At 35.5% G+C, this 23,933-nt stretch overlaps 3 protein-coding genes across 3 annotated transcripts in view; 1 reads left to right on the top strand and 2 right to left on the bottom strand.

Moving 5' to 3' along the window:
- Positions 1-344, bottom strand: part of LOC132126862 (CLIP-associating protein 1-like) — a 90,611-nt gene extending 90,267 nt beyond the window's left edge. Inside the window, exon 1 of the mRNA XM_059538420.1 lies at positions 204-344. The gene's annotated coding sequence lies outside the window, so the exon portion shown is untranslated. The remainder of the gene's footprint in view (positions 1-203) is intronic.
- Positions 345-1,367: 1,023 nt separating this feature from the next.
- On the top strand, positions 1,368-9,937 carry traf3ip2b (TRAF3 interacting protein 2b). The gene is made up of 9 exons (XM_059537763.1): positions 1,368-1,723; positions 4,170-4,648; positions 5,722-5,764; positions 5,960-6,024; positions 7,781-7,878; positions 7,960-8,028; positions 8,112-8,228; positions 9,329-9,403; positions 9,617-9,937. Exons 2-9 carry the CDS (start codon positions 4,183-4,185, stop codon positions 9,761-9,763), a joined length of 1,080 nt encoding a protein of 359 aa, XP_059393746.1. The 5' UTR covers positions 1,368-1,723; positions 4,170-4,182; the 3' UTR covers positions 9,764-9,937.
- Positions 9,938-11,430: 1,493 nt separating this feature from the next.
- clcn4 (chloride channel, voltage-sensitive 4) overlaps positions 11,431-23,933 on the bottom strand; it is a 27,309-nt gene continuing 14,806 nt past the window's right edge. The window contains exons 8-12 of the mRNA XM_059537519.1: positions 23,628-23,933; positions 22,926-23,112; positions 20,557-20,952; positions 12,498-12,714; positions 11,431-11,532 (exon numbers count right to left, since the gene is read on the bottom strand). The exon at positions 23,628-23,933 is cut by the window's right edge and continues 240 nt beyond it. Coding sequence (XP_059393502.1) covers positions 11,442-11,532; positions 12,498-12,714; positions 20,557-20,952; positions 22,926-23,112; positions 23,628-23,933 — 1,197 coding nt within the window. The 3' untranslated portion in view covers positions 11,431-11,441. The remainder of the gene's footprint in view (positions 11,533-12,497; positions 12,715-20,556; positions 20,953-22,925; positions 23,113-23,627) is intronic.

Here is a 23,933-nt window from a genome sequence, read left to right as displayed (position 1 = left end):
CAAACGAAAAACGATAAGGACACTGAAAATGATGCAGCTACTCTCACAGTGCAATTTATCCTTTGCATTCATGACTGTAACAATGTATCCTGTTAAGCACAAACTATTTCATTAGCAGGGCATACAAAAGCCCAGCCCCAGCAAACTGAGTCAGAACGCAACGCGTGATAATCTGGGGAAAGCTCGTTAGATAACGGACGTACCTGGCATGTCGCTCGAAAGCCGCAACTTGGGAACCGTTTCCCGTGGGTTGATCCTCAGTTATTTTTTTGGAAGGAAACAGCAGAGATCTCCGCCCCTTGTGCGGCTTCAAACATGAAGATGGCACTGCGCGTGCGCCAGATCATGCGCGATCGCGCGCCCTCTGCTGTCTTTTCAACTCCGTTTTAACCTCTCATAGACACATCCTGCTCTTGTAGTATGTTTTATAAATTGTTAAATTTTCACTTAAAAATAAAAGACAAAAATAAATAACATACAGTAAAAAACAGTTCTGGCAAGGTTCTTTCAAGGTAATGAATAAACATTCTTACAGTAATGTTACAAAAATTATGCAAATTATCTTATTCTCAAAACGTAGGTACAAAACCCTTCTTAGCTGATCCTTTGTCTTAGGTTTAAAAAAATTTTTTTTTTAATTTTTTAAGTGTTCCTGTGGCTCAGTGGTAGAGCATTTCGTTAGCAGCGCAAAAGGCTGTGGGTTTGATTCCCAGGGAACATATGTTAGGTAAAAAATCTTAGCCTGAATGCACTGTAAGTCATTTTGAAAAAATAATTGTCTGCTAAATGCATGAATATAAATGTTACCAAGCCCCTTCTTTGAGAACATTAAAAACTAACATTTCCATAATATTTGCAAAATGATGCAAGGCAATATTCCTTTAACGCTAGTAAAAAAAAAAAAAACATGTTTTTAAATCGTTTAAAAACTGCACGTTTAGAATATTAAGAAAACACATAACTTAATGGGGATAGATATGGAGGGCCAAATTACTGAAAATTGAATCATTAAATAAATGTTAAAATATACAAAAAGTCCTAAATCGTTAAATACGTAATCAAATATTTAGATACATAAATAATTGGATAAGTAAATATGTATTAATTTATATACATTTGTTAATTTATATATTTATGCATTCATTTATTAAACACATCTATTTTATATTTATCAATTTATTTATTATTGTATTTAAATAAACAAATAAATAATATTTGTTTACATTTAAACATTTAATTGGCCTTTGTATTTAACGATTTATTTTTATATTTCAACACTTTAATTTAATGATTTAATTTAAATTTTCATAATATGGGAAAGTCAGCACAAAAATTGTTACCTGGCATATTAGGTGGTTTAATTAAGAGTTAAGCTTTGTTTTACGTCTTTAAGGTTTGTATGCATCATCATGTTTGGCACAGCACTGATCTAGTCATGTTCACCATGTGTTCTCGTGCTGTTTCACTCCTTTGTTTCACTCCTGTGTGTCACTCCTCCCATCTAATCGCCTCCGACACACGAGATGAAACACGTTCCGACAATATGTCGTTTGACACCCAACGATCACGTATTTAACTAGTAGCCTATTAAAATACGCCTGATATTACATCTAAACGGAATTCGAAATCGCTGTAGAAAGTGAGAAAACAAGAATCGAGATGACAAATGAAACACAGACGTGTGATTTCCTGAAGTGACTTTACTCCTGCGGCTCGCGCTCAGGTGAGGGGATTTTCCGTCCGCCGTAAATACATTCTGAAATTAGTTAAAATACGTCAACATATAAAGTATTGTAAATTATTATTTTTATAGCTTATAATTCTTATAAAGAATTTTACTTATTAAAAAATTATCATTTTGGTATATTATATATATATATATATATATGCGTGTATTTATGTATGTGTGTGTGTGTGTGTGTGTGTGTGTGTGTGTGTGTGAAGAGATCAGATGCAAAAGCCTCTAAGGGCCATCTGAAATTTTCTTTTAAAATTAGCATTTTTGTCAGGCTTCAATGTTTATGTTCTCTTATTTCACTTTAATGGCAATGAAAATAACCTGTTAATTGCCTTTAAACAGAAATTACTGAGCTTTCATATAGATTAAAAATGAGGCTGATTTTAGATGAACTTTTGCATCTGAACTTTTCACATACAGTACATGTATATTAATAATATGTTAATTAATGACTTTTTTACCAGTCATGTCAACGGCACCTGATCTTCATTTGGTATAAAAATACCAAATTACCATTTAAAAAATCCACACCCATAAATATCGGCCTATTCATTCTTGGTTTCTTTCTTGGTGTGTCAGGAAACGTTAGAATCAGGTTATCGTGATTAAGCATATCTTTTGTCTTTATCAGATTGACTCTTCCTGCCAAATATTTTAACTGCTTCTTTCTTTTCACTTGACTCGCTGATTTATATTTGCCCTGAAAACCGAAGAACTATCACCTCATAACATTTCTCAAACTTCTTCTTCATTTCTCAGACAGAACCATATCTGTATATAAAGTTAAAGTGTTTTGTGTAACTGCTTGCATGGCATAATCTCTCAGTTGTGGTCTGCAGTTTTGCACAAGCTGCAGTATTTTGGCACACTGAGATAAAGAGTCATAATGAAGTGTCCTATTTAAGGACGCTGCATGGGTGGATGTTACACTAAGGCCTATTTTCCCCAGTAGAAAACAGCGCTGACCTCTTTCTTGCATCGTCTGGTCACTGACAGCTTTCAGAAGTCTTCTTGGTTTCTGTCAGCCGGTAAAGATGCAGTACAAAATCAAACACATCATGTACAAACATGCTCTCAGATGGGGCATTAAAATAATTGCACTGTATGAGCAGCTCTGTATGCTATGATAGCTGTTGACATGCTATTTAACAAGCATACTCTATTGACTTGAGGAGTTCATAAGACAGGAAATGTTGTTTTCATTTTGGTTTATATTTACAACAAAATAGTGAGTGTCATGTTGCAAAAGGACAAAACCTTTCAGTCTATTCTTCGCCCAAAACTATCAGATGTCTCAACTATCTTTGAATGTAATACACGAGTCATATGAACATACTTTAATACTGATGTGTTTTTTTCGCTCCAAGTGAAAGTGGAGCACGTTTTGTTGGAAACAGTTGAATAAATGATAATGGAAATGTTATTGGTCTTTAAAGGAACACTTCATTTTTTTTTTTTAAATAAGCTTTTTTTCCAACCCCCCTAGAGTTAAAGAGTTGAGTTTTATCGTTTTCGAATCCATTCAGCCGATCTCCGGGTCTGGCGATAGCACTTTTAGCTTAGCTTAGCTTAGCATAGATAATTGAATCTGATTGGACCGTTAGCATCTCGCTCGAAAATGACCAAATAGTTTCTATATTTTTAAAACTTGACTCTTTTGTAGTTACATTGTGTACTAAGACCAATGGTAAATGAAAAGTTGCGATTTGTGATATTACGTAGCGCCTGAAAATAGTCCCCAGTTATTCTGCACAAACTAGCTGGGACTATTTTCAGGCGCTACGTAATATCACAAATCGCAACTTTTCATTTACCATTGGTCTTAGTACACAATGTAACTACAAAAGAGTCAAGTTTTAAAAATATAGAAACTATTTGGTCATTTTCGAGCGAGATGCTAACGGTCCAATCAGATTCAATTATCTATGCTAAGCTAAGCTAAAAAATGCTACCGCCAGACCCGGAGATCAGCTGGATTCAAAAACGGTAAAACTCAACTGTTTAACTCTAGGTGAGTTGTAAAATGAGCCTTTTTTTTTTTAAGTGGAGTGTTCCTTTAAATGTCAAACTACGAAGTACTGCAATTGAAAAAAAAAAAAGATTTGCATTTTCAATCCTTTGAGAGACTACAGTTTGCACTTGCAAAAGCGCTGACGCATAGTTTTTCCTCGCACCGGACATTATTTCAATTACAAAAGTTTTGAAAGCAGACGCAGAGTTTCTCAGGTGAACGTAAATTTTTCGTGAGAGAACATATAGCACAGAAACCATAATCATACATATTCCCAACACAATATTTATGCAAGCAGTCACAAAGTTTCACACAATGGGGAATGCAAAAGCTTTGAAGTCAGCAAAAGTGGGACATCAGTTAAACTGGGACAAAAAAAAATGCATTGAAATATAATCACGTTTTTTTCTCGTTTCTCAGACACCTGACCCACATGGCCCACGTTAGCGATCAGTACATGTCTCTAAACTATCCCGAGGAGAATGACGAAACCAGGAGTGAAGAGTTTGACTCAGACCTCACTCACAACCGTTCCACAGCAGTCCCACAACCTGCGCAGATCGTTCACCAGCATCACTACGCCCATCAGACGCCCTTCCCCAACTGGGACGGTCCCATCAGGGCGGATTCTCCTCACAGCCTGCCCTCCTGCCTCTACCAAACGCTCTCAGACGAAGCCTCGTATTTCCCCAGCAGGCCTCGCTCTCTTCCAGACAGCTGTAGTCCGAGTCTGGAGAGTCTGGATTATCCCAGATCTCTGCGTTCCTTTCCTCCGTCTGTGAACATGTACCACCATCCCTCGCCCTCATACCCCAACGCTTACCTGCGGCCACCCTGCAGCGGTCAGTTCGGTCCACCGCCGCATCACTTCAGTCCCGTCCATCACTGCAGCTCCTCAGGTGCATTATGTGCAGAAGTTTGGGAATGGGATGATTTTTTAAATGGAAATTCCCAGCTAACAAACATATGTTCCAAGAATGTTTTTACAAAAACGTTACTTCTGAAAGTTCTTCTAGACATCTATTTGTGTGTGTGTGTGTGTGTGTGTGTGTGTGATATAAGTGTTAATGGGATAGTTGACCCAAAAATTTAAATTCTGTCTCTCATGTTGATCCAAACCCGTAAGACCTTAGATTAAGATATGTTAGATGAAATCCGGGAGCTCTCTGACTCAAACACAACTGAAATGGTCTCTAGTCCAGAAACGTAGTGAGGAGATCGGTGAAATAGTGAAATAAAAACATTGGATTATTACAATTAATGGCAAAATTAATGTTTAGAGATGTGAACTGATATCTCCTACTGACACACTACAGCAAAAGAGAAATAACTCATTTAGACCCATTTTTCACTGTAAATAAATAAATATATTTCTGATCCCAAACTTTTGAACATTTATGTACGTCAGGAAAATTATAGTATAAAAGTTTAAAGGCAGCATCGAATAAATCTTTCTGTATAGGCTACATAGGGTTCTTGAGTTTCTATATTGTTAAAATCCTCCACATCTGGCCTAATGGAAAATATAGATCTTCAGATGAGAATTCAAAAATGTAAAAAATAAAATATATAAAAAATTAAAGCATGGCTTCTATAACATCAGGCTCTAAAATGATTCTAATTTAAATACATTACAAATAAATCATAAATTAATTCCACCCATTATTTACTCACCTCTGTGTCATTCCAAAACATTTATTTTGTAACTTTTTAAACCAAAAGTGCAAGCTGCGCAAAAACAACACTAAATAAATCTTATTTGCATTCGTGCATGAGAAACTGTCATTGCATTTGGAACTTGCTTTTGGTCATGTGACAATCTGATGCAAGGCATCCAAACACAGTCATTTTGAATTCAAAACAAGCATTTATGTACACAAGCAGCCTGGATCTGGTCAGAAAAACATAATTATTTTCACAACCTCTCAGAATCAATGCTAGCCTGAATCTGCATTTATGTTTTCATTCACAGGCCTGATGCAGTACAGACAAATGGACACACGCTTCTCTGAAAAGTGAGTCCCGTAGCATCATATCACAACAACTGAAACTCAGTTGTAGTCCAGAAACAGTAGACATTTTGCTTTTTAAATCAGAATGAAACTGGAAAAGATAAAGCCATTCATGCTGAATAATGAAGGCTTGCGAACTTTAACAGTCTATGATCTGTTCATGCATTGTACATACTTTCTGTACGTGTGTGTCTTCAGTGGAAATGCATCTGTGAACTCCAGACAGGCCAGTCAGTGTATCACAAACCTGCCACAGGAACAGAGTGAGTACTACTTCCTGTCCACACGACCAAAGCGCAGCCAATAATGTGGATAGCAGGGTCAAAAACGAACTTTTCCATTAAGGTGAAATATTTGACCCGTTATAGATTTTTACATTCCTCATGCAACTTTTATACTTACTTAATTTAACTTTTGTTGTTTTTGAATGGTTACATTTAACCAAATAATTGAATTAATAAATAAGAGAACTGTTTAAAATTGCATATAAATTATAAAAAGACAGAGACTCGTTACAGAGTAGGAATGCAATATTGGCGATTATTGCTCTTAGTGATTATTAATGTTGATTTTGTCATATTCTCACTACACAGACAAACATGTCATTTCATGACATTTACATTAAATTTATGCTTTTATCCAAAGCAACTTAGAGTTGAGAAATACAACAAGCAATTCATCATAAAAAATAAACGCAAGAAATGCTTGCAATACAAAGTTTCAGGCATTGTTCCGATTAGTACAAGCTAGACAGGGAGAGATTAAAGGCAGGGTAGGTAATACATGTATAAACAACTTTCTTCCAAATTTGTTTAAACTTTCTATATATATCAATGCATATTTAAAATGTAAGTACTCTGATAAAAAGAGTATAAAAATCGAGTGACTCTAGACCGTTTAATCTGTATTAAACACAGCTCATTATTTCCATTTCGGGACGAAACATAGGATTGGCTTAGGCGACTGTCACTCTCTCGCAACCATGGCAACCACCCTTTTGCCACACATGACCTGCCCACTTGCGCGTGCACGTTTGATTTGAGGAATTCAAGAGGCACGGATCCTAGGAATACCAAAACAATGGCAGAGAAACAGCAAGCAAAATTCACAGTACCAGCCTATGCAGTTAGTGAAGGCAAACCAGGCAAAAAAAGGAAGACAGTAACAGTACAAGAAAAGGCAATGAACAAAAAGTCTTTGGATAAACAAAGAAATAAAACGCGAGTTAATATCGGCGTGGCTTTTAGGTTTTACTTGAAAATTGTCCAAGAATCAGCATTAGAGACAGGAATCATAATAAAAGTTATGCTAAATCTCCGTTATAATCAACTGAAGCTGCAACGTTAATCTCTTAAAGGGATACTTCACCCTAAAATGAAAATTTTGTCGTTAATCACTTGTCGTTCCAAACTCCTAAAAGATTAGTTCGTCTCCGTAACACAATTTAAGATATTCTGGATGAAAACCGGGAGGCTTGAAACTGTCCCATAGACTGCCATATGGGACAGTTTCAAGCCTCCCGGTGTTCCGAACTAATCTTTCGTGAGTTTGGAACGACAAGTGATTAACGACAAAATGTAAATTTTTCGGGGTGGAGTAACCCTTTAATTTCTGCATTTCGCTATTTACGATGAGAAAATTCGCGAGTGCGCAGAATTCCGTCAAAACACCGCTGGTTTCAGCGTTGACTAATATTCACATCTCTGATTGGCCCATAACATTCATAAGCTCAACAGAAACACGTGTGATTGGTTATAAAGCCCAACGCTGTGTAAAAGTCAGTCTGATGCAACGCCGTGAATTGACACTTTTCATTCATTTTTACATTTCATTTAAACCATGATAGATTAAAAAATAATAATAATAATCATTAAACCCATTACTTCAAATCCTGATGTATAGCATTCATTATAAGGTCATTTCATGCAAAAGATGAAAAATACAGTGCAAGGTTTCAACTTCGTTTTGAGACGGTTTGACCTACTCTTCCACGTGTGTCGCGTGTTTTTCTCCACACAGGGAAAGTTTTTGTCACCTACGAGGCCGACAGTGAAGAGCACTTGAAGGAGATCATTAAGTTTGTGTCTTTGCTGAGGAACAACGGCTTTGACACGCATGTACAGATCATTACACAGTTTCCGATTTAATCTAGCTGTCGTTTTGTGGGTTTGGATTCATTCTTGCGTCTTTGTGCACAGATTGATGTTTTCGAGCAGCAGCTGAACAGCATCAGTAAGATCGACTGCATGGAGCGATATCTCAATGAGGTAAACATGCAGAGACAGGAAGTGATGTCATCATCATCATCTAAACAGCTACAGTTACACAGTGTCTCTCTCTCTCCCTGCAGAAAGATTACCTGATCATCATCATCATCAGCCTGAGGTATTACGAGACCATATTAGGCATGAATATCAGCGTGGAGGGCGACGAGAGAACCTCGAACACTGTGTACATCCACAAACAGGTTATATATAACCCTCACTTAATAAAATACAAGCTCTGCTTTCATTTATTATTATTGATAATACTTTTGCGGATTGCAATAGAGTTTAGGAAATACTGAATGGATTAAATAATAATAATAATTAATAATACACAATACTACTGCAACTACTACTACTACTAATAAATGTATCATAATAATTATTAATAATAATAATATTTTTTCTATCCAGTAGTTTAGTGTGAGCATGCAATGTCACATTTTATAAGGCACAGAAATGCAATGCACATGCAGATATTGAATGCATTGAAAAAAATAACAATTATTTGTATTATTATAATTTTTATTGTTGTTGTTGTTTGTTTTAATTAATTAATAATATTAATAATAGTAATAATACTTTTGCTGATCCCAATAGTTTGAATGCGTTAAAACAACACCAACAACAATACATTGTTATTATTATTATTAATAGTAATACCTTTGCTAATTTCAATAGAATTTAGCACGGGTGAGCGCCAAGCAATGGGATATTTTAATAAGCATAAAAATGCATTGCATGCAAAAATATCAAATGCAATAAAAACATGACAATTATTTATTATTAGTAGTACTTTTTCAAATTCCAATAGATTTTAATGTGAGCATGCAATATATTTTAATAAGTATAAAAAGCACTGCACACAAATACAGAATTTAACAAAATAATAGCAGCAGTATTATAATCATTAATAATTTCGCTAATTCCTATGGAGTTTACTGTAAGCGTGCTATTAGATATTTTAATAAGAACAAAAATTAATTGCATGCACAAATAATGAATGCATTACAATAATAGCAATTATTATTATAAGGAGTCGGAGTAGTAGTTTATTAATAATAATATTAAATATAATAATATTAACTATTTTAGTTAAGTTGCTCATACTTTTTAATTAACATCTTTTCTTGGCTGAAATATTTCACTGAGGTCATTGCAATGCATTCTGGGATTGCGTGGGCTGCCTAAGTCAAAACGAAAAAATAATCATATAGTTGCGAGGGTTTGGTGATGTTTATAGTTTGGAAACACATCATGTATAGTTTTTGTGACACTGCTGATGTTTGATTGCCTCCATCAGCTGCAGAGTGAATTCATTCAGAACGGCTGCAGGAATTACAGGTTCATTCCTATTCTGTTCCCGGGGGCTAAAAAGGTTTGTAAATGCAGTTTTCCCTCAAGCATTTCAGCGAATCAAAGCATGTTTGTGAGCTTGTTAAAGCACTAAACTGGTGAATCTAGTCCCACTTCACAGAACAATGTACTGGAATGTAGAATAAAACAATGCAAAATAACAATATAATTTCAGCTTCTGTAAGATTTGCAGTGTTTCTCACTGAAGCAGGTCCTGTTTTCTTCTCGTTCTCAGTGTTACATTCCCACCTGGCTGCAAAACACACAAGTCTACAGCTGGCCGAAAGATCGGGACGATATTCTGCGCAGGTTAATGCGTGTGGAGAAATACAACCCTCCTCCCATCGGCCCTCTGCCGACCATCATCTCCATTCCTCTTTAGAGCGGCGCTTCGAACCGCATACGAGCCACGCTTTTAACTTAATTCGATCGGACTGCTGAAAGTTAAAGTAACAGTTCACCCAAAACTGAAAACATGCAGAACATGTTCTCACCCTCAGGTCATCAGAGATCAGGATGAGTTTGTGTCTTCATCAGGTTTGGAGAAATGTAGCATTGCGTCACTTGCTCCTCATTGGAGTGAATGGGTGCCGTCAGAATGAGAGTCCAAACAGCTGATAAAAACCTCACAATAATCCACAGCACAGCAGTTAACATCTGCAGTTTTTAACTCAAATACATAGTCTATAATCCATAATAACACTTCCTCCAATGAAAAAGCGCATCTGCTGTTGTCTCTTACATTAAAACCCAGCTGCTTGATCTGTGCAGATTTCTCCCCTGATTCAGACCAGAACACTTTTTCACTGGAGGAAGTGTTATTATGGATTTTGGCCTTACGAGAGGTTTACAAGCCAAAACAACCGATGGACTGGAGTGCTGTGGATTATTGTGATGTTTTTATCAGACTCTCATTCTGACGGCACCCATTCACTGCAGAGCATCCATTGATGAGACACTGATGCAGTGCTACATTTCTACAAACCTGATGAAGAAACAAACTCATATGGTGACGTCATGTGACCACAACCTCACATACTTCCATTTATCATTGCATACCGAAACTTTTCTTTATTATTTTTGATGAAATTACCAGCAGTTTATACTTTTATATATATATATTGTGAATGGAAAAAGTAGATCTGATGCTTCTGAGTTTGTGTCTATTAAACTGTGACCTGTAAAAGTTACTGTAAAAAGCACAGTAGCAGATAATTCTCTTATTGTTAAAATAATAATAATCAGATGTTTTGGTACTTTCAGTCTTCTGCATTGAAAACAAATACATGCACATTTATTTATAGTATTAGAGTTCACAGTTTTTTCTTCTTTTTTTTCGATTTATCTTTCCAACCATGCATCATTTTGTATTATACTTACTGAAAATATTTTATGAATAAAATAATTAAATCTACTAAAATAATGCGATACCATATCCTTATTTAATAATAATATTTTGAGATCCTTCGAGAATTATCTTTTGAGATATATATTTTTTATTGTACTTTCTAAAAAATTTGTAATAAATTAATGCAATAATACATCATTTAATAACAATATTCAATTTTTCAATATTGTCATTTTCACTGTACTTAGAAAATAGTTTTTAAATTAAATTAAAAAATGAATGCAATGAAAATATTTAATAATAATGATAGTTTTTATTATTATAACATACCCTCATAGTTTCATGTGCTGGAGAAGCGGCTGAACATTAATATCTGTATATGCACTGTTTATTTTACAAGGACAATATTCATGTTTCAATGCAATGCAAAACACTTGTAGCTCAAAACTAACATTCACATTAAATTAATAAATAACAACATAAAAGAAATGATAAGTGTTGGACAAAACAGTCACTATCATACAGCAGATAAGTAGGTTTTTTTTTCATTTTGCATTTAATAAATGTATATAATAAGAGTAAAACCTGTCACATGTTTAACAGTTGATCATCACGGCTTGAAGTAATGCACGTCAAATAAAAACAAAGCATAAACAGCAGTAAAAAACACTGGTGTTTCTTCAGTTTTAGTGTGTTTAGTCGCAGATGAGCTTCAGTTGAACATGATGGATTCGGGATCCTGGTTCATCATATGTGCCATGTGTCGCAGAACATCCTTCTTGGTGATGATTCCAAGCAAACGTCTGATGTGAGAGAGACAGACCGAGAGAAAGAGATGATGCTTTCACTAATTAGACACAATGCATGCTTTAGAAAGGGCATTTATCACAGTTTGATGCATTCAAATGAAATTTGTTTTGTTGTTGCATTTTTTATGTTTTTGCTTTTATTTAAAAAAATGCATGATAAATTGTTAAATATTATTGCAATTTAAAACAGCAGTTTTTTTTGCGAATCTGTGTTAAAGTGTAATTTATTTCTGTGATGCTCCGCTGTATTTTCAGCGTCATTCCTCCAGTCTTCAGTGTCACATGATCTTCAGAAAATTCTTTACTGTCACTTTTGATTAATTTAATGCACACTTGATCAATCAAAGTATTGATTTCTTACAATAATAACACTTAAAAAAGACAGCAATGTCTCATTTGTTAACATTAGTAGCACAGGTATATTTGTAGCAATACATTGTATGGGTCACAATTATACATTTTTCTTAATTTATGCATTAGGATATTAAGTGAAGATCATGTTCCATGAAGATATTTAGTAAACCTCCTACCGGAAATATATCAAAACTTCATTTTTGATTAGTAATATGCAATGCTAAGAATTCATTTGAACAACTTTAAAGATGTTTTTTTTTTTCAATATTTAGATTTTTTTTCTCCCTCAGATTCCAGATTTTCAAATAGTTGTATCTCAGACAAATATTGTCCTCCGAACAAACCACACATCAATGGAGAGATGATTTATTCAGCTTTCAGATCATGCATAAACCTCAATTAAAAAAATTGACCCTCATGATTGGTTTTGTGCTCTAGGGTCACATATATTAGTCAAAGGCAATGCAAGAAGTAAGCAGAGAAACAAGATACTACTCCTAAAAAAAAAGGAAAAATGAAGATAATTCCAGATGTTTAGTTACTATTTGGAGCATTGGGATCACTAGACGAGGGCTCAAGGAACTGATTGATTGTTAAACCGTTACCCGCTGCGTGTGACCAGACACTGGCGCAGGCCCAGCTTGCGGAAGATGTCCACCACCGTCTCCATCGGCGTGTGGTCAGTGACGGTGAAGGGACTGAGGTTCAGGATGCGTCTGAGTTTGAGCGGCTGAGGGTTGGACGCAGGAATCTGTGGAGCGTCTTCAGTGAAATACACCACAGAGTTACTGACGACCCCGTCCTGCTTCTGACGTGCGTTCTCTGAGAAACACACACACACACACACACACACACACATCACTGGACTGCAATGCAATCATGACACGCAACCAGGAGTCGTTTGATCCGCCTCATTAAATTAGATTTCACGAGGAGCAAAAAATGCAGGAAAAAGTTTCAAACTCAATGAATCAATTAAAACACATCCAATGGTTGCAGTAATAATAATACAGTAAAAACAACACTGACAGATTATAATTAATTAGAAAACATATATATAATCATGAAAGTAATAAATAACACGATTCACTGTATTTCATGCAATAAAATAATAAATGCAGTCTTGGAGAGCAGTAGAGACTTCTTTCAAAAACATAAAAAAAACTTAATTATTGAAAATGTTTTGCAAAGTAGTGCATATAATTATCTAAATAACACATAAACTGTTGTTTTTTGTTTTTTTTTGCCACTTAAATTAAACTTTACTATATATAAATACAGGTCCTTCTCAAAAAATTAGCATATTGTGATAAAGTTCATTATTTTCCATAATGTAATGATAAAAATTAAACTTTCATATATTTTAGATTCATTGCACACCAACTGAAATATTTCAGGTCTTTTATTGTTTTAATACTGATGATTTTGGCATACAGCTCATGAAAACCCAAAATTCCTATCTCAAAAAATTAGCATATTTCATCCGACCAATAAAAGAATGCGGCGTGGCATGGAGGCAATCAGCCTGTGGCACTGCTGAGGTGTTATGGAGGCCCAGGATCAGAGCCGGCCCTAGACCTTTGGGGGCCCTAAGCAAAATTCGGTTGGAGGCCCCTTTGACCGTTTTAAGTAAGGCCTAAAGAAAAGCAATGACTACCGTATAACTAAATCTTTAAATCTTTTAGTCTATTAAATTATGTTTAAATTATTCTATGCTGTATGTTAATTATCTTTTTTACGCTGCTGGTCCTGAGTAAGTATTTTGTTCTTATGTGGCAACATGTACAGAATGACAATAAAAGACCTTGAGTTCTTGAGTTGAGTTCCATGTTTGATGTTTAAAAGGAAAATTATGATACCACTGAATGAGTGCAGTTCAACGAACACACACTGATGAACTTGCTGAACAAGAAGACTGATAAAGTGGTTTTCACTGACCTTCAAAGAAACATTTTTAATTGACACCAGAGTTTAAGAGGCACAAACAACAGCCTATATATAATTTAAATGAAATCGAGCAAATAGAATAACATTTAAATAAAAGATTATATATAATAATAAATAGAACATTTAAATGTTTGAATTTTTCAAATAAACAAAATTAACAATAACATCTAAAACACCACAAGATTAATAATACCAATAATAAGAATTTGGTAATATTTCAATAGAACTATTAAAATCCATATTTGTGCAGAATGATGTGCTCAAAGCAACACGGAGTCACAGTGTGCAGCGCTGCGCTGCTCAAGTGGGCATTTAAAATTTCACAGCACAAAGTGAAGAAATGTCGAGCGCACAAATCCTAATGTATATCTGTCCAACAGTTTATTGATCATTTGTTTCTTCACAGTTTTAAATTCCAGTTATTGTGCGTTTGATGCCGATTCATACTCCAGGCAGACGGTAGCGAGTCGTTTAAAAACAGCAACAAACATAAAATACAAATACACAAAATAAAGTAATTTTATGCAAATCCACAGCCTTTTATCTAGAGATCAAGCATTATAATGTAAATATATAATATGATATATTGGAGAGAGTTTTACCGTGCACGAGACCCGCCCTTTTTGAACAATGTTTATGAATGGAGAATGATTGACGAGGAAAAACGAGTTTCCGTAAACTTTAATTTAATGATGTAAATAGTAGGCCTGTCGTGATATTCGATAAATCAATTAATCGCACTATAAAAAAATGAGCTCGATATTTTTTTCGGCCGCGATAATTTCTTTTTTCAATTTTTATTTAAGAAATGTAACATGTCACGATGTGTGGTCAGTCTGGAGCGCAGCCTGTGGACAGCCCGTGGCAGACACACCCTTTCCGATGGCAAAGTTGTCCCAGGAATAAAGAGATAACGACTTCACTTGTCTCCATTGAATCCGATGGGGTCGCTGTGTCCATTTCTTTTACTGTCTATGGTGTCAACGCGCCCAGTGAGTTCACACACACACACACACACACACTTTCTTTCCAAAGCGCTCGAGCAGTTGCGCTCAGGGGCGGATGGCCATCTGGATGAGTGAGTCGATCACGCGGCCGTGGCCGATATGTCTTGTTTGCATGAGTGTTTTGCCCTCCCTCCCTGTTTAGTTTGGTCTACTCCACTGTGTATCTTGAAACACACCCCCTTTAACGTCGTCTATTTTACAGAGAGAGAGAGAGACAGATTTATCCGGTACAGCGAATTTCTCTGAACAGCAGGCCACTGTAAACGTTCACTTAAAACATAACCGACTGTGTTTACGAGAATACTTGCAGAAACAATTATTTTTAGAGTGACTCTAGGGGGCCCTCTGCTGGCTACGGGGCCCTTTGCAATTGCAAGGGTCGCTTAGTGGCTTGGCCGGCTCTGCCCAGGATGCTTCGATAGCGGCCTTAAGCTCATCCAGAGTGTTGAGTCTTGTATCTCTCAACTTTCTCTTCACAATATCCCACAGATTCTCTATGGGGTTCAGGTCAGGAGAGTTGGCAGGCCAATTGAGCACAGTAATACCATGCTCAGTAAACTTCTTCTCGTTGTGCAGCGTTTTTTGCCACACTTTTTCCTTCCCACAGACTTCCCACTGAGGTGCCTTGATACAGCACTCTGGGAACAGCCTGTTCGTTCAGAAATGTCTTTCTGTGTCTTACCCTCTCGCTTGAGGGTGTCAATGATGGCCTTCTGGTCAGCAGTCTTACCCATGATTGCGGTTTTGAGTAATGAACCAGGCTGGGAGTTTTTAAAAGCCTCAGGAATCTTTTGCAGGTGTTTAGACTTAATTAGTTGATTCAGATGATTAGGTTAATAGCTCATTTAGAGAACCTTTTCATGATATGCTAATTTCAGCAGAAGCGCCTGACCTGGGCTACAGAGAAGCAGCACTGGACTTTTGGACAAATTTTGCATGTCATTCGGAAATAAAGGTGCCAGAGTCTGGAGGAAGACTGGGGAGAAGGAAATGCCAAAATACCTGAAGTCCAGGGTCAAGTACCCACAGTCAGTGATGGTCTGGGTGCCATGTCAGCTGCTGGTGTTGGTCCACTGTGTTTTATCAAGGGCAGGGTCAATGCAGCTAGCTATCAGGAGATTTTGGAGCACTTCATGCTTCCATCTGCTGAAAAACTTTATGGAGATGAAGATTTCATTTTTCAGCACGACCTGGCACCTGCTCACAGTGCCAAAACCACTGGTAAATGGTTTACTGAGCATGGTATTACTGTGCTCAATTGGCCTGCCAACTCTCCTGACCTGAACCCCATAGAGAATCTGTGGGATATTGTGAAGAGAAAGTTGAGAGATACAAGACTCAACACTCTGGATGAGCTTAAGGCCGCTATCGAAGCATCCTGGGCAGAGCCGGCCAAGCCACTAAGCGACCCTTGCAATTGCAAAGGGCCCCGTAGCCAGCAGAGGGCCCCCTAGAGTCACTCTAAAAATAATTGTTTCTGCAAGTATTCTCGTAAACACAGTCGGTTATGTTTTAAGTGAACGTTTACAGTGGCCTGCTGTTCAGAGAAATTCGCTGTACCGGATAAATCTGTCTCTCTCTCTCTCTGTAAAATAGACGACGTTAAAGGGGGTGTGTTTCAAGATACACAGTGGAGTAGACCAAACTAAACAGGGAGGGAGGGCAAAACACTCATGCAAACAAGACATATCGGCCACGGCCGCGTGATCGACTCACTCATCCAGATGGCCATCCGCCCCTGAGCGCAACTGCTCGAGCGCTTTGGAAAGAAAGTGTGTGTGTGTGTGTGTGTGTGAACTCACTGGGCGCGTTGACACCATAGACAGTAAAAGAAATGGACACAGCGACCCCATTGGATTCAATGGAGACAAGTGAAGTCGTTATCTCTTTATTCCTGGGACAACTTTGCCATCGGAAAGGGTGTGTCTGCCACGGGCTGTCCACAGGCTGCGCTCCAGACTGACCACACATCGTGACATGTTACATTTCTTAAATAAAAATTGAAAAAAGAAATTATCGCGGCCGAAAAAAATATCGAGCTCATTTTTTTATAGTGCGATTAATTGATTTATCGAATATCACGACAGGCCTACTATTTACATCATTAAATTAAAGTTTACGGAAACTCGTTTTTCCTCGTCAATCATTCTCCATTCATAAACATTGTTCAAAAAGGGCGCGTCTCGTGCATGGTAAAACTCTCTCCAATATATCATATTATATATTTACATTATAATGCTTGATCTCTAGATAAAAGGCTGTGGATTTGCATAAAATTACTTTATTTTGTGTATTTGTATTTTATGTTTGTTGCTGTTTTTAAACGACTCGCTACCGTCTGCCTGTTAGATCACACACATCACAAGGAGTATGAATCGGCATCAAACGCACAATAACTGGAATTTAAAACTGTGAAGAAACAAATGATCAATAAACTGTTGGACAGATATACATTAGGATTTGTGCGCTCGACATTTCTTCACTTTGTGCTGTGAACTTTTAAATGCGCACTTGAGCAGCGCAGCGCTGCACACTGTGACTCCATGTTGCTTTGAGCACATCATTCTGCACAAATATGGATTTTAATAGTTCTATTGAAATATTACCAAATTCTTATTATTGGTATTATTAATCTTGTTTGTGGTGTTTTAGATGTTATTGTTAATTTTGTTTATTTGAAAAATTCAAACATTTAAATGTTCTATTTATTATTATATATAATCTTTTATTTAAATGTTATTCTATTTGCTCGATTTCATTTAAATTATATATAGGCTGTTGTTTGTGCCTCTTAAACTCTGGTGTCAATTAAAAATGTTTCTTTGAAGGTCAGTGAAAACCACTTTATCAGTCTTCTTGTTCAGCAAGTTCATCAGTGTGTGTTCGTTGAACTGCACTCATTCAGTGGTATCATAATTTTCCTTTTAAACATCAAACATGGAACTCAACTCAAGAACTCAAGGTCTTTTATTGTCATTCTGTACATGTTGCCACATAAGAACAAAATACTTTCTCAGGACCAGCAGCGTAAAAAAGATAATTAACATACAGCATAGAATAATTTAAACATAATTTAATAGACTAAAAGATTTAAAGATTTAGTTATAAGGTAGTCATTGCTTTTCTTTAGGCCTTACTTAAAACGGTCAAAGGGGCCTCCAACCGAATTTTGCTTAGGGCCCCCAAAGGTCTAGGGCCGGCTCTGATCCTGGGCCTCCATAACACCTCAGCAGTGCCACAGGCTGATTGCCTCCATGCCACGCCGCATTCTTTTATTGGTCGGATGAAATATGCTAATTTTTTGAGATAGGAATTTTGGGTTTTCATGAGCTGTATGCCAAAATCATCAGTATTAAAACAATAAAAGACCTGAAATATTTCAGTTGGTGTGCAATGAATCTAAAATATATGAAAGTTAAATTTTTATCATTACATTATGGAAAATAATGAACTTTATCACAATATGCTAATTTTTTGAGAAGGACCTATATATACTATTATAGTATTTATTCATATATTTCATATTTCAATTAGCTTTTTTTTATATTTTCAGATTTCTTTTTCATGTTAATACTTCAACTTGAAACTATTTCAGCAGTATTTTAAGTATTTCATTTAATATTAATATTTTATTTCAGCTTTTTATTGCAATTAAAAATTCAGCTTTAATCACAAGAAATAAATTACATTTTACTATATGTTCACATAGAAAACAGCTATTTTAAATTATAATAATATTTCACAATTTTTACTCTATCACTTTTTTTATTTACAAATTATTTTGCTACATCAAATGCAGCCGTGGCGAGCAGAAGAGACATCTTTCAAAAACAATAATAATTTAAAAAAAAAACATATTTGCACAGAATTGCATATCATTTGTTAAACTAATATGTTTAAAATGTATGCCACATAACTTGCTTTATGGAATAACCCCCACAGTTTCTACAGATGGTGGCAGCAGGAGCAGATTTGGTATTAAAATTACAATTGTTTTGCATTAATAAGAACAGTTACTAATAATATTACATGCTCGTTTCTTGTTTATTTCATGTTTATACAGATTTGACAGGAAAGCACTGAGCTTCAGGTGGGATGCATTCAAAATGTACTTTTATTAACAAAAGTAACATGCAAAATCTATTCCACTCTTATTAAATGCACGATTATTCCTATATAGTATTATATGAAACTGATTAACTGATTATGAGTGATTCAGTTTCTTCAAAATTGAAGAAAAGCATGTTTAAGGCACTTTGTGACTTTTCTTACTTCATACACAAAAAAAGTGTAAAATTCTGACAAAAACTGATTTCTTGATGATTTAATATTTTATAATAATTATTTTATAATTTCAAAATACAGGGAAAAGTAGAAATGAATGACTAATAAGCCAATAAGTGCTCTTCTGCTGCCATCTACTGGTTATAATGTGTTTTGATATAAGTGTTTATTTACCACAAAGTATAGTAATAATAATTGCAAATTATACCGAAGTATATTTTGGTCATTTCATCCAAACTGGATCAACATGGTCCGCTCAGTGGCTGAAAAACTAAATTCGAATTTAAATTTTATCAATATTCAAATTTAAACATATAATTTCAGTTACGGGGAAAAAAGCTTTTGGCTTCTCTCCTGAGGCCACAAGAGGGCGCATCGAGCAAAATATTACTAATGCATGTTTCTTCAAAGCATAAGATAACACGGCGATCTTTGAAACAAGTGCATGATATTTAAATGAATGTTTATGAACCATATATAATTAATTAAGTTGCTTAAGCAATCAGAAACAAAACGGCATCATGTATGTATGTATGGTTTAATACAAAGGACCGAAAACCAATAAAGAGTACTTTATCCGTTTAAAAACATGAGATGCATTGGGATGGGAAACAAAGTCTCGAAACATGTTTTTGAACTGAAGTTGAACTAGACGTGATGCTTGTAGATGTCCCTTAGGAAAATGCAATAAATATGCATTCGGCTTACGATCTTCTTTGCATTGATCTTCTCTTTTTCCGCAATATTTTGAATAAACAACATAGCGGCGCCGCATCTAGTGGATAAGCTATTAAAAAACTTTATGCACTTACATCGTCGTTGCATTTCATTTTCCACTGATCTGACGCACACCTTAAATTCAAATGCATTGTTTTTGCATTTGCATATTTTAAATTCAACGAATATTCGAAATTTGCCGCCGAGATGAGCTGGATCGAATTTCATCCAAATTAGATAAACAGAGAATGGTCCGCTCGGTAAATTCGAATTTAAATATTATCAATATTCGAATATAAACATATAATTTCAGTTACGGGGAAAAAAAGCTTTTGGCTTCTCTCCTGAGGCCACAAGAGGGCGCATCGAGCAAAATATTACTAATGCACGTTTCTTCAAAGCATAAGATAACACGACGATCTTTGAAACAAGTGCATGGTATTTAAATGAAAGTTTGTGGACCATATATAATTAATTAAGTTGCTTAAACAATTAGAAACAAAATAGCATCATGTATGTATTGCATAGTTTAATACAAGGGACCGAAAACGGATAAAGAGTACTTTTTCATTTAAAAACATGAGATGCAATGGGATAGGGAAAAAGAAAACTTGACGCACACCTAAAATTCAAATGCATTATTTTTGCATTTTTTCATATTTTAAATTCAACGAATATTCGAACGCAGCACTGTGTGCATGTGTCTTACTGATGTTCAGGGTGAGGTCTCGTCTCTGCACGAAGCCGATGAGTCTCTCAGACTCGCGCGAGACCACCACAGGGAAGCCGTTGTAGTCGGTGTCTTTGATGAGCGTCTCCACGTCCTCCACCGTGGTGCTGTCCTGCGTGAGGACGGCCAGAGGAGGCTCGTTGCGGCGTGGACGCATCACATCGGTGGCCAGAGTGCGGTGCGTGAACTCGTCCTGGTCCAGGTACGGGTAGCCGTTGAGCTGGATGTGAGCTTCGTAAATGCCCTCCTTCCCGAAGGCATCAGCCACCCATTTACTGGTGACAGCAGCCGCCATCAGAGGAACGATGTACTCCAGACCCCCGGTCAACTCGAACATGATGACCACCAGAGACACCGTCATCCGCGTCACACCGCCTGCATCAGCACAGACATCGTTTATTTGTCACGTACAAGTTATATGGCATGCAACAAACAGTGAAATGTAGGTCTGGCATACTCTTTTTAGACTGTGCGAAAAAAAATAAGAGAAAATTAAATACAAATAATGAAATATCCGAAAAAATAAGGAGAAAAAATTATTAGAGTTAAATACAAATAAAGAAATATACACAATATATTAAACTCCACTTTATAATCTACACCAGCAAAACCTACTGTCATTTACATGCTATTCATTTAAATATTTAGAATCAGTTAATTTTTATTTTATATTGTTCAGTAATTTTGATACGTGCTTGTCGTTTTAGTTTTTTAATAAAACATTTTTTTTATCATTTAATGCTTTTATTTTTATGTCAGCTTTATTCCAATAACAGAAAACTATTTTCAATAGTTTTACTGTCTATTCTTTTTAATTAATTAAAAATGTATTTTTAAATATTAAAGATAATATTTTTTATCATTTTTATTAGTTTTTTATATTTCTATTTAAATTTAATTAAATTGGTATTTCAGTATTAGTAACTTTAGTATGTAAGAAATGGTACAAAAATATTTCCGTTTAAGTATTTTATTTTAAAGGTGCAATAGGTGATTGTGTTCAGAAACATTTTTTGTTATACTGGTTGAAATCTCTTCACATCCAATTAAAGTCCTTGTTCCATTTAGCTTTAATTTGTGTTTACTTTATGTTTATGTTATGTTTAAATTTTTCTTTTAATGCTTTTATTTTATTTCAGCTTTATTTTAATAACAGAAAACTATTTTCAATAGTTTTATCGTCTATTCTTTTTAACTAATATATGAATCAATTTATTTAATTAATTAATTAATTATTTTTAAAAATGCATTTAAATTTTTGTTTTACATTTTAAATATTTTAAATATATATTTTTTTTAATTAGTTTTTTTTATATTTCTATTTAACTTTAATTTATTTTGTATTTCAGTTTTAGTAATTTAAGTATGTAAGAAATGGTACATGTAAAAAAATAAATATTTCCGTTTAAGTATTTTATTTTAAAGGTGCAACAGGTGATTGTCTTCGGAAACATTTTTTGTTATGCCGGTAGAAAATCTCTTCACATCTTCACAAATGTTCATCCAATTAAAATGCTCGTTCCATTTAGCTTTAATTTATGTTTATTTCAAGTTTTTCATCTAATGCTTTTATTTTATTTCAGCTTTATTTCAGCTTTTTATTTCATAGTTTTATTGTCTATTCTTTTTAATTAATTTATAAATAAATGTATTTAATTATTTCTAAAAATGTATATAAATTTTTTTTACATTTTAAATATTTAAAAAAAATATATATTCATTTTTTATATTTCGATTTAACTTTTATTCATTTTGTATTTCAGTTTTAGTCATTTTAATATGTAAAAAAAAATAATATATATATATATATATATATATATATATATATATATATATATATATCCGTTTAAGTATTTTATTTTAAAGGTGCAATAGGTGATTGTCTTCAGAAATATTTTTGTTATGCCGGTTAAAAGTCTGTTCACATCCTGTTTGAAATCATTAAGATAATAGGTTTAAATGTATTTATCTGTATTTATATATCATGTGTAAAGCAAGAAATGTTAGTCCAATCAAAATGCTCATTCCGTTAAGCATTAATTTATTTTGAAGTTTTAGAAGTTTTGTCAAATAGAAATATTTTAGTTTATTTCACCTTTAATCGCAGAAAACATAATAAAAACATCAAATGAGAATGAAAATTGGCTTTGACAAGTAAAGTGAGCATCTCAGCCATGAGTACTAAATTTAAAAAAAATAAAAAATAGACTTGCATGGTGAATAAAACAATATTCAACCTCAGATTTTATGTAGATACCCCCTAAAAAACACATCTGATCAGGGATTTCCCTTCTGCGAGTCTAAAGTTCATCCCGATCTGAAGATATTCTGGATCTGGAGCGTCTCACCCAAACACGCAGCGGCTCCGACCATAGCGTACAGACCCGGAGTCACACAGTCTGCTCCAGGACGGCACCAGTTCTTAAAGATGATCCAGTCGTGATGATGATACGCCATCTGCTCCACTGCGATGCCCACGATACGACCAGCGATGGCACCCACCGCCATACTGGGGATGAATAGACCCGACGGGATCTGAGGAGAATCACAGTCAGAATCAGAATCAGGATGGTTTCAGTCAGAACTGAGATCACAGTTGAGTTTGGAAACAGTATGCATTTAATTTATTTAAATGCTAAAAGGAGATACTCTCACAACAAAATTAACAATTCAACTCTTGCATGCTCTTTAAAACATTTTCCCGACTGCTGTGTCCTCCTCATCCCCCTCCTTCATCAACTCTAACAGCTGATGACTTTGCCACATTCTTCATTAATCAAATTAAAACCATCGTTCACAAAACCTTCTGTTCCCTCTTAGAGACACGCAGAACTCATCCTTTCTAATCATCCTACTACTGTACTTGTCAGCTTGATCCTATTCCTTCTCATCTTCTTCAAGCCATTTCTCCTGCAGTTGTACCTGCACTCACTCACTTCATTAGCAAATCCCAGATGATGCATGAATCTCACTTTCAACAAATTGACCCTTATGACTGGTTTTGTGCTCCAGCCTCACATATACTGTAAGTAATTCATGGTGGTTCTGACCTTCATGCCGAATGTGAAGATGGTGATGACGATCTTGAAGACGAGGGCTAGTGTGAGCTGCCAGAGGGCGCTGTAGACCCCGGGGCCGGCGGGTCTGTCGGGGATGTCGTCCACAGTCCGGCTCATGTTAGGGTTGTTGATGTAGTCGCAGAGCTGCGAGGACTCGAGCGCGCCGCAGTCGTTGAACAGCTCTGAGATCAGCTCACTGGTGCTGCGCCGCGTGTAGGGATTGGGGAAGGCCAGGACGGCCGTGATCCCTGTCACCACGATCACCTCCAGCACCGGGTACTTGCCCAGCCGCGTGGT

This window comes from Carassius carassius, chromosome 44 (assembly GCF_963082965.1).
Source record: "Carassius carassius chromosome 44, fCarCar2.1, whole genome shotgun sequence".
Lineage (NCBI taxonomy): Eukaryota > Metazoa > Chordata > Actinopteri > Cypriniformes > Cyprinidae > Carassius > Carassius carassius.
Note: the sequence above shows the minus strand (reverse complement) of the source record. Positions and strands in the feature narration are given on the sequence as shown.